The 11,794-nt window shown below is 38.3% G+C and overlaps 1 protein-coding gene across 6 annotated transcripts in view; it reads left to right on the plus strand.

Moving 5' to 3' along the window:
- sema6d (semaphorin 6D) overlaps positions 1-10,900 on the plus strand; it is a 45,362-nt gene extending 34,462 nt beyond the window's left edge. For 3 of the 6 annotated variants that reach the window (XM_066701393.1, XM_066701392.1, XM_066701391.1), the window contains exons 9-19: positions 213-301; positions 886-1,103; positions 1,203-1,334; positions 1,574-1,729; positions 1,836-2,009; positions 2,531-2,671; positions 2,924-3,001; positions 3,220-3,278; positions 3,652-3,708; positions 4,468-4,635; positions 6,669-10,900. In XM_066701393.1, the coding sequence (XP_066557490.1) occupies positions 213-301; positions 886-1,103; positions 1,203-1,334; positions 1,574-1,729; positions 1,836-2,009; positions 2,531-2,671; positions 2,924-3,001; positions 3,220-3,278; positions 3,652-3,708; positions 4,468-4,635; positions 6,669-7,978 (2,582 nt within the window). In that variant the 3' untranslated portion in view covers positions 7,979-10,900. The remainder of the gene's footprint in view (positions 1-212; positions 302-885; positions 1,104-1,202; positions 1,335-1,573; positions 1,730-1,835; positions 2,010-2,530; positions 2,672-2,923; positions 3,002-3,219; positions 3,279-3,651; positions 3,709-4,467; positions 4,636-6,668) is intronic. The other 3 variants (XM_066701395.1, XM_066701394.1, XM_066701397.1) reach the window with 3 other exon arrangements.
- Positions 10,901-11,794: the final 894 nt, after the last annotated feature.

Consider the following 11,794-nt stretch of genomic DNA (forward strand, 5'->3'; position numbering starts at 1 on the left):
AAGGTCCCTCTGTTACTTCTCCACGTGGTTAATTTAACACTCGTTTAAGCCTTGTAGCCTCCGGGATATAGGAACTTGCCTTAGTTGATATGTAACTTAATACTTCATGTGACTTATGGATGGGTGGACTTCAGGTATGAAAGGATTTCTTTCTGAAATTAATGTAATTTAATCTAATAATTAAAATAAAAAAAATGTGTCCCTTGTTTCAGAACCACACTTCCTACATGCTGTGGACTATGGGAATTATGTTTACTTCTTCTTTAGGGAAATCGCAGCGGAACACAATAATTTGGGGAAGGTATGTTGAAATAACTAAATAAATAAAATGGAAAAAACTGCTTTGCGCAGCTCATTTAAATATGTGTGAGAGTCAGCTTGGTCGAGTTTATGGATGGTTCCCTGAAGGTATTGGTTTACACTCTCGTTCCATCATTTTTGTTGGAATTTACCAATACTTTATACTGGGTATTTCCAGACGGGTTTTAAGCACTTTCCCCAAAGCCGCAAGTTAATAAATATTTCAGTCACACTAATGCAGTGCATGATACCTGTGCTGTGATGTAGATTTGCAGTGGTTAATTATTAAGCCTGATACTCATGGTTAATTGAAGACCTCAAATCCCAGTATCTTTTCCTTTCTTCTTCTTTTTTGTATTAAAAAGGAGGTAGTGGAGTTGTGTGGGGAGTGTTGTTTGCTCAGTGGTGCATTATTGCATCCTCTCAGGTAAACTGCTTCAAATCTGCTTGCTTGCAGATGCTGGATAGATGAACACATTCTAATGCCTTCGCAGGAATGGGTTCACGATACATTATTTAAGCCCTGGAAGTGTTTTTCACAAAGCTGAATCTCTACCATTTTGTCTGTCTCCCTCTCCCTCTCAGGCTGTGTATTCCCGAGTGGCACGCATATGCAAAAATGACGTTGGCGGGTCTCAGAGAGTGCTGGAAAAACACTGGACCTCGTTTGTTAAAGCTCGCTTAAACTGCTCTGTTCCAGGGGAGTCATTTTTCTATTTCGATGTTCTGCAATCCATCACAGACATAATAGAAATCAATGGGATCCCCACTGTTATTGGAGTATTTACCACACAGCTTAATAGGTGAGCATCCAGTATTCTGCCTTTTTGAAGTTGCTTCCTTGAAGTAGAGTGTCTCATCTACTAAATGTTCATATTTTTGTTTCTTTCTAATTTAAACAGCATCCCCGGTTCTGCGGTTTGTGCTTTTTCAATGGCTGATATTGAAAAAGTATTCAGAGGCAGGTTCAAAGAACAAAAAAACCCAGACTCCGTATGGACAGCTTTTCCAGAAGACAAACTGCCGAGACCAAGGTAGATATTGTGATGCTGTGATACAGGATCGTTGGTGGTGGCGTCAATAATTAATGAACAATAATTAGACACATTGCATATTTAAACCTGTGTTGCCACGTGGGCACCATATGCACATCGGTATGTGGCACATTTTCGCCATCTCCATTATCACTCTTAATAAGTGGCTGACCCTGCTGTCCCCTGACAGTGTACCCTTTCATGTTTCATGTAATAAAATGCTGTTGTTTTCTTTTCAGGCCTGGCTGCTGTGCGGGGCATGGTCTGGCAGAGGCTTACAAAACCTCCATTGAATTCCCTGATGAAACTCTACTTTTCATCAAATCCCATCCTTTGATGGATTCTGCTGTCCCATCCGTCAGTGAGGAGCCCTGGTTCACAAAGACTCGCGTCAGGTTGGCATCTTTCTTGTAGCAGTAGAGAAATTTGATTCGGTTAGCTAAAATGCCGCCCTGGTGAGGATGAATTTGACTAAAATATTCTGTTTGTCTCCTGCTGTAGGTACAGGCTAACTGCTGTAACAGTAGACAATTCTGCCGGTCCTTATCAAAACTACACAATTGTTTTCATCGGCTCTGAGGCTGGTGTGGTCCTCAAAGTGCTTGCAAAGTCCAATCCATTTTCCCTGAATGACAGCGTCCTACTGGAAGAGATTGATGTCTTCAACCGTGCAAAGTACGTAATGACTTGCTCCATATGGGTTTAGTCCATGATGTTACGGCCACAATTCAGATATGTTTTGTTTCGTTATAACCTTTGTGTATTTTACAAGATATAGGCCTCCATTTCTCATGGAAATAAAGATAATAAATAGATTTGAAAGAAGGGTGTGGGTGAAAGTGTACTAATTCCACAGGCTTTTCCAATCTTATCAGGGTTAATCATCTTGCTGAAATGGCAAACAAAATGAGATTAGCGGCTTTATCTATGTTTACTTCTAACATTGGTCTAATCCTCAAAACAATCAGAAAACAAGAAGTCTTGTTTTAAGGGTAAAACAGGACTTAATATTAGGAATCCTTGAAGTATGGATTGAAATGTAGCTGACGGACTGTGAATTAAACATCTGAAGTCTCTGTCTCGCTTTAAGCTCCACGGTAGACAGTTGTTTTCTCACCCCCGTACAAGCAGAAGATTGACAAGCACAGCTATGTTTTGAAACCGAAAACCTAACACTTTCACGTTCCTCATTCTAGGTGCATCTCAAATAGTGAAGAGGACAGAAGGGTATTATCGCTTCACCTGGACAAAGAGAATCATGGTTTGTTTGTGGCGTTCTCGAGCTGTGTAATCAGGATCCCTCTCAGTCGCTGCGAACGGCACAGCACATGTCACAAGTAAGTTGGTACAGCACACCTTTATTATGGTTTGCGACTAGATAAGATCAACATTTTATTTCCACGAAACAGGTCACTGACACCACTATCAGGGTCAATGTTTCATTCTTTCTTTCTGATTACGGCGAGTCATAAATAAAAATGTCCACCCTGCTGCAATGATTTCAGAAGACCATATTTGTCAAGTGCTATGAAATGTTGTACTCTGCCCAATGCTTGTCTGATTCATTTACTGCATGTTCTCTGATACAGGTCTTGTATTGCATCCCGTGATCCATACTGTGGGTGGATGGCCCCTGGATCATGTGAGAAGGTTCAACCAGGAGTGCTGTAAGTGTCTGGGTTTTTTAGAGTTGGTTTTAATGTGATGGGGGGGAGGGGGGCTCATTTTATGGACTTCACAGTGCTGCATTTTATTGTAAATGCCTGTAGTCTAACTGTCTGTGAAAGAACGAAAGAAATAAAGAAAGAAAGACACCAGTCTGTGAAAGATTAACAAATTGTGCCTGACTTTGTAACGGCTTCTCTCGCTTCTCTCCAATTAACAGCACTGGGTATGAGCAAGACGTGGAATATGGCAACACAGTGCGGCTGGGAGATTGTCACGGTGAGACTTTCACAGCCCTGTCATGTTTTGGGGACAGAAGGAGCTTGCAGTGTCACATTAGTAACCTTTCACTACATTTTCCTGTGGAATCTCGAGACACATATTTATGGTCACATTCTACTAATTGCACTCATGGCACATATACATACCACCCACTGCTGGCACAAGGGACTCACAAAGCTGAACTGTCTGACCAGAGCAAATAACAGTTGCCAAATAACAGAAGCAATTTCAGAAGCAATGTGCAACCACTGAGTTTCTTTTTTTATGATTTGATTAAATCTTCTGTAGTTCACAGGCTCTCTTTTTGCTTAATTTTTTTGCTTTATTTTGGTTATTTTTCACTGATTTCTTGTTCCTTTAATTCTTTTAGAAGTTTTGGCTACTACATCTACGCCAGATTACAAAACATTTGGCGATCCAACATCTGGTTAGTTTTTACTTTTTAAATTTGTTATCTTTTTTTCTTTCTTTAAGTTCAGCCTTTCTCAACCCTTTCTACTCCTCCGCTGCTGCTGCTGGCACGCCATCTTACAAGCTTTCCTTCATTTTCTTGCCATTTTAACAGTGACAGACAACCTTTTTTCTCGTGCTCCGTGCACCATTGCTCTCTACCAGCATATTAACCTCTCACTGCTGACCAATCACATTTCCTCTTATAGAGTCTCATTAACATATTACATCTCCTGCATGAATATCCATCCGGCTGTTTATCTCCTAACCATATCTTAACAAGTAATACAGGCTTCATTCTTCAATATGCAAGAAACAAACTACTGCACCCCCCCTCCCCATTTTAAAACCTGCATTTCTCAGCTGTACCATTGTAATAAATATAAACAATAATACTTACTATCTATCCTTTAGTTTGTGTTAAGTAGGTCTAAACGTTATGGACGTTTTAGTTGACAACACGCAGGTCCAGGGATTAAAACCTAAAGTGTTCTTATTTCTGTTCCCATTGTAATTATGCATTGTTAAAATTAACAGCTAAATGTGTTTCCCGCATTCCATAAATTTTACATTATCATGTATTATTTATTTTGTATATAAAAATATAAACAATAATAAAAGAACCATGCCATTTGAACTAACAGGAATCCACAGACCACATGTAATAGCATGGTAGTTAAAGGTATGTCTTATTCACCATGTGTACCAAATGTTAACAATGTGTTTGTCACCACAGACATGAAGTTGTCATCACCTACTGTCACAACAGTGGCATCTGGCCTCATAGAATCACCCCAAATCATTGGCTCTCAGAAACCTGAACTGTCTGGTTCAAGGAAATTTGTGCTCCAAGATGACCCAGGCACTTCACATTCTTTTGATTCATTACCAGGTGCCCCAAAGGGTAAGGCCTTTTCAAAGGGAGTTCTTTAACGCTGAATGGAACCCTGAATTATAGCTGCCATTAGCAAGTCTTTGTAAGTCAGCAAAACTGGACAGCCTCTTCCAAACTATACGCAGCAAGCTGGAAGCTTGTATTCATATGACATTTACAAGATATGAGGGGTGTCAAAAATATATGAAAATATTTACTTCAATAAGAGAAAACAAATTAAGTAATAATTAGAATTATTAGCATAATCATAAGCAGCGTTCCAGGGTACCCATCAGCGGATATGGCAGTGATTTAACTTTTAATTATGATTTATGTTTTATTCTGTTGTGTATACACTTGTAGTCGAAAGTGTTCACACCTTCCATTTACAAAGGTTATTCTGTGATTCATCTAGTTTATTGTTAATTATACTTCTATTTGAAACTGATTCAGCTTTGAGAAAACTGAAGATTGCTGCTAACTGAAGTGAATAAATCCAGGGGATATGCAGATGTTTAACTACCAATATGACTGCAAAAAAACTATGTTCGGTCAACTAGAATCATTTGTTTTCCCTAGTCTGATTCAGTGTCAAAGAAACTCTGGAAAGGTATAATTGTTAGTATAGTGTACTGAAGAATATTTATTGACATAAATGAATCACCAAATGACGTTTTGGATTAAAGGCTGTATTAAATCAAAATTTTAACCCACCCACTAATTGCAAAATACAAACCTGTACAAACATAGTGGTTATAGTTATGATTAGAAGAAAGTGTGATCTTACTAAAAATGAATCCGCAACTGAGTACAGTTCTGTAGTTTTCGATTAGAGGGTGGGTCTAAATTTTGATTTAATCCGGCCCTAAGTGTGTGAAATACTTTGATACAACAGTATTTATGTTATTATTATTTTTCTAATTTCTATGATTTATTCTTGGTCTGATTTGTTCTGCTTATTATTTAATTAAATATTATTTGTTTTCCTTCTTTAAGAATTCTTCTTTAAGACTTTACTTTCTTTTTATTTATTTTTTCTTCTCACTGCCATTAAGATCCTAACCCTGGGCATTTCCCCCCAAAATGTACAAAAGGCCTTGCCACTAACCCATTTCAGATTCCTCTTGGTGAATAAACTATGGTATAGCATGACATTAATTCATGACTAACTTTATAAATGTCTGTGGTAACTAACAAATGTTAAACTATGCAAGGTCTGTAACAATACCCCTGCTAGGTAGACCCCAGTCTTTTTCTCATATTTGATGACTTATTTTCTATAATTTATTTTCTCTTCTAAAAATAACCTTACATTTATATATAAAATATTTGTTAACCATTTTCATTACTAACTGGGAAAAGTACTAATCATTTTTCTTTATTAAATTACATGCAATTAAAAATAATAAATGTTCTCTACACAAAAGGCTACGAATTATGCTAAATTCTGCTTTATAAATGGTCTACAGGGTTGTATTAAATACTGAATATAATTTTCTGCAGGGAATGACTCGCACAAAAGATTAGGATGGATACAAGATCACTTTGCATTTGATACGTTTCCATTATCTTTATACCTGCCTGAGGAGACTGGAAAATTATTTTTGAAATGCAATGAATTGTAAAAGAACAATTATAAAGCCTGTGATCGATCTTAAGATCCCACACATGTGCCATCTCAGAGAGGCAACAGTTGCCTTGGGTTTCCATGTTGTCGGCAAATAACAGCAGACAGAATATATATGTAAATGCTTCATTGCTGATCTGGCCTATCTGTGAAATCTTCATCATATTGTCTCGGGAGCCAACAGTGTCAAGAAAATGCTGAACATGTTTCTATAAAAATGAATGAATGAATAAATAAATACAAATTAAATCTGAAAACTAAAAATAACCATACCACTCAAATTGCTCATCTCTATTTTATTCTGACAGCTGCAAATATGTCTGCAGTGTTGTGTATATTTGCTTCTAACACACACAACAAAAATTAATAGTACTGCATAATAAAAACTAAGCTCTACCTTGGTGTTGATATATTAAATTATGCACTTTTGTTGCAGGTGTGTGGGAGGTGCAGTCAGGGGAGTCTAACCAGATGGTCCACATGAATGTCCTGATCACCTGCGTTTTTGCTGCTTTTCTACTGGGAGCGTTCATCGCTGGGGTCATAGTTTACTGCTACCGGGATGCTTTCTTACGGAAATCAAGAAAAATCCACAAGGACGCCGAATCAGCCCAGTCTTGCACAGACTCCAGTGGAAGCTTTGCTAAACTCAACGGCTTGTTTGATAGCCCTGTGAAGGAATACCAACAAAATATTGATTCTCCTAAGCTGTACACAAATCTGCTGAGCAACGGGAAAGAGATGCCACCCAATGGAGACACAAAGACAATGATTTTGAGCAGCCAGTGCCAGGCTCCAGAACTTGCTGCTCTTCCCACTCCGGAGTCTACCCCAGTTCTCCAACAGAAGAGCCTCCAACCGATCAAAAATCAGTGGGAAAAATCTCACAACAAAATAAATGCTTCCAGGAAGGAATCTCCACTCAAAAGTCCTCAATACTTCCCTTCTAGCCCTCCTCCTCACTCTCCTATGGGGCATTCTCACATTCCGAGTGCTGTTGTTCTTCCAAACGCCACCCATGACTACCGGGCTTCCTTTTCCAATGCAGACGTCCTCCGATCAGAAAGGAAGATTCAAAATATCGATCAGCCTCCGTCTAGTAAATCCAGCAAAAAGGACCACAGGCGCTCAGTTGATGCAAGGAATACCCTGAATGATCTTCTGAAGCACTTAAATGAAACCAACACCAACCCAAAAGCTATTTTGGGCGATATTCCTATGACCCGCCAAAACATGATGCTGGAACCAATGGCAAACATGACTGAAATACCACCAAAGGTTCCCAGCAGGGAGGCTTCATTGTATTCTCCCTCCTCCACCCTACCGCGGAACAGCCCCACAAAGAGGGTAGACGTGCCTACTACCCCAACCACTCCCACAATGCAAATGAACACTCTGGAAAGACAGAGGGGCTATCACCGGAATTCTTCTCAGAGGCACTCCATATCAGCCCTTCCTAAAAACATAAACTCACCAAATGGCATTGTCTTATCAAGGCAGCCAAGTATGAACAGAGGGGGGTACATTCCTCCCACACCACCTTCCAGAGTAGACTCACATGGAGCACCTATTGGTGTTCATCAGCAGCCCTCACTATCCAGACAAAGTAGCTACAGTGGGCAAGGTTCTCTTCCACGTACTGGAATCAAGAGGACACCCTCTCTAAAGCCAGACGTCCCCCCTAAACCCAATGGGTTTGTCCCCCAAACTACACAAATCAGAGCAGTGAACAAGTACAGCTACTAAAGGTGTACGATGACTCTGTTAGAGGACTGTGGGGGTTACATGGGGGTTAAAGACCTGCTGAGGGTTTTCCTGATGTTGTTGGAAGTCCAGACTGACTGTACTCGAATAAGGGAAAAGCAAGTGGCCAAAGAAGCTACTTCCAGCAGCATCTTCTCGATTTTGTTTTTTTGCAAACTAAAACCCGAAGGTCTGTGACCGGGTTTCTTTCTGGGATGCAAAGACACAGAGTGGTCGTGACGTTTGTTGCGTTCGTGAGTCTGGATTCTGGAGTTGGGGGAAACAAACTGCATGGGGGAGCTTAATTGTTCATTTTATGCAGTTATGCCATTCCGGCATTAAGAGATTTTACATGCAAGAATACTTGAAGAATGGGTTCCATTATTCACTGCCACTGAGCATTGTCTTCCCATTAAATGTGAACTTTATAAAACAAGAAAAAAAGTATGCATTTGTCGAGCCATTTGCACGAAATATCAGAAAACTTGATGTTTAGACATAGCATATGGCCTTGACACTGAAAAAATGCATTTATGGAAAGATTTTAGCAGAGACATTTCATATAAAGTAGAATGTCTGTCACAGACTAATGCTAATACTGTGTGTAAAGTATGCACACACACATTAGGGTGCACTTACATTGTCTGTTGTGCAGTCAGTTAAAGACAGGAACAACTCCTTATACTCGGACAACAAAACAGCAGATGACTCAGATTCATTAACGTCAGGTTTGTTGAGGGCAATAATCTGAGGTTATCTGTGTACATGATCAGTCCAGGGTGCCTACTTGGATTACTATTTTAACTCACTGGGAAATTACTAAACTTACTTGCTGCTATTGGTTAAAGTTATTTGTGTATTTTGGACTCAAAAGCATTGCTATCTAGCTGTAGTTCTCCATTTACATATGCATTTTGGTTCTCTTAAGTCTGCCAAGCCACTGTGAATTGAAGCTCCAGTTCTTGAATCGAGGAGTTAAGTAAAGCGTTCTGTGCTGTCTTTGTGGGAGCTGTGTGGCACAAAGGGCAATTCTATGAGCCTTGACTTGACTTAACCATTTGGTTAACCATTAAGTTCACATGGCAAGTGAGACTGATGATATCACACTGGTTATCAGGGGATAACTGGTGCCACAGAGCAGGGCACAGTCCCAAACCTATCTCTGCTCAGACAAGGTCCAGGATGGAGTGGCAGGGATGGGGAGAGCAGTTCATGTTGGAATGTTTGGGGAAGCTCATACAGAGTGAGTCTACAAAATGCATGGCTGTTGCAATAGTTTTTCCCCCTCACCGTTCATGAGAACTAAGAAAATAACACTGCCTTTGTACTGATTCAGGGCTCACATTTGTTTCTAATGCTTTTAAAACAACTGATTCAGAGGTGTAATTGAATTTCAAAATCTGTCAAGCAGCTATCCCTTGAAAAAATAATTGTGCAATCATCTTGAAAGAGTACCAAGAGTGTCCCGAAAGGTCATGCAGGTAATGACAAAGTGTAAATATTTTTTTTTCTTTGGGAAGTTTACCTGAATCTGTGCATTGTGTGCCTTATTCAATGAACATGGTTATAAATATTGAAAATGACAAGTGTTCTTGAGCATTAAACTTTCAGTGTGCCAGTTGGAACATTTTATTATACAAAAACTAGTTTTTTTTTTAATAGTTCAACAAATTCAAGTACCAAAACTGCATTTGTACAAAATAACAGCCAACTCTAGTTATAAACATTCCATTATAAGAGTATTGAATATCTGACCTAAGCAGAATACACTGGCTTTTTCATTTTTTTCTGGTTAAAGTCATGTTTTATTATTATTTTTTTTTTTTTTTAAGAGAGGTGCTACTTTGCAAAGCTGAAGTACCCTTCAGTGAATGTAAAACACTAATATAACAGGGAGTAGTAACATACACTTTAAATGGTAACCACAATATGTATAATTACCATCTGAAACAATATCAGACTTGATTCCATAATGCAAGACATATAATAAGCTCCATTATAAGAACAATGATTTGGTCTGCTTCAAGAAAGTGATACATTTCAAGAATTAACAAAGCATAGTAAATCCAAGCATTTCAATTATCAGTAAGATCAGCATTTTCTGTAGCATTCCATTTTAAGTTCTCCATATTTGTCTTGTGCAAGATTCTCCATTGCTCTTTTATGAAACTCTTGAATCAGAGATATTGTGGGGGGGTGTTATTTATGTAATCAGATAAAAAGATAAGGAGAAAAAAAAAACTATGCCTGTCTCAAATTTAAGATTTTCATCAGGGAGTTAAAAAAGATATATATATCGAACAGCAGTGATATCACAGATGTGTGGGACAGGAGGGTTGAACACCATGTCTTGAAAATGACGTACAATCCTTCACTCTTGAGAGCAGATAGAAGTAAGCCAGGGAAGGTTCCCATGTTCCAATGTTAATAGCTTCATTCTGACTGACCGAGTACGCTTTGTTGCCTATATGAGCCCAAAGTTGAATTTTGTTTACAAACACATTTTCAAAACTGTAAATCCATTAAGTTAGTTGTCTGTACCTGCTAATAACCAGTTTTTGTACAAAGTGAAAACTGTACACGTGATCCATCTTCAAAGGTTTGTAATGTTGAGCTGCCTTGTATATTGCAATGTGAATTCATACTGTCTTTATGTTGCAATTTGACTTATCCAAGCCTTTACATTTCAGTTAAAATGCTTTGTGTGCAAATAAACCAGAGTTGTCAACTTTTTGTTTTTAATACTGTGCAAATTCAGAGCTGACGTTCAGTTGTTGTATGTCTTACAGAGTACTTTAACATGTGTAGATACCTTGTAAACTTGTACTGTGAATGTGTAAATAATTACGTACATTGTTTTTTTGTTATGTTTTTTGTTTTTTTAACACAGCATGTATAGTTGAAATAAAATATTTCAGTGCAGAAGATTTAGTTCTTTAAGAAGGTGCCTATTTAGATTTGCATCAATGAGGCTTTCTCATATGTGTAAGAACACATACCTCATCTCACATGACACTTTGTCAGTACTTAACAGCATTTCCTTCAGAAGTCGTTATACATTTGTAAATAATGATCACTGTTAAATAACTCTACATATTGATTCTATAATGCATATCGTCCTATGAATGAGCTGATATAGCAAAGGTGAATTTGCATAAATCTAACCGGACTTCACAATATAATGAAGCAGCAGGAAATACATTTAAGCCACCATTTACCTTCTAAAATGCAATGTGAGTATATTTGACTGATTGCGGTGTACTTATGCCTGCTCTTTTTCTTTACAAGAAAAATAGGGTTTCAACAGCAAGTTTAAGCAATCTGGCAGCCAGAAAAGATTTGGCTACGGTACAGAGGTTCCAGACATTATAAGGCAGGACTACCCACATAAAAAAAATATATATATATATATATATTCACTGAAAATTATATTTTCTTAATCCTCCACCCAAACAGGAATGCTTGTTTCAGTTATGGGGATTTATAATCTGAAAGTACTCCTTCATAAAACTGAGTCAGAACTGCTTCCTTTTCATGCTAGATTAAATCATAAGCTGTTGCCAGAGGAGCCTTCTTTATACAAACCATCTCAACTGCCATGTACCCGACAAGTTTTTAAACAGATTTGAAGCAGTACAGACAAATCATTCAGCACTAGCCAAATTCTCGTAACCTGTGCACAGTACAAATCTCCAAACTACCCGTAGTCTCATTATAAAGGGATTTCCACTGGATTTAGTCAGGGATCTTGTTCTCCTCACTTAAAAATCAATACATATATCATTGCCAGTTTCAAGGTTTGTGTTTATATGATTATAC

This window comes from Amia ocellicauda, chromosome 4 (assembly GCF_036373705.1).
Source record: "Amia ocellicauda isolate fAmiCal2 chromosome 4, fAmiCal2.hap1, whole genome shotgun sequence".
In the NCBI taxonomy this organism is placed as follows: Eukaryota; Metazoa; Chordata; class Actinopteri; order Amiiformes; family Amiidae; genus Amia; species Amia ocellicauda.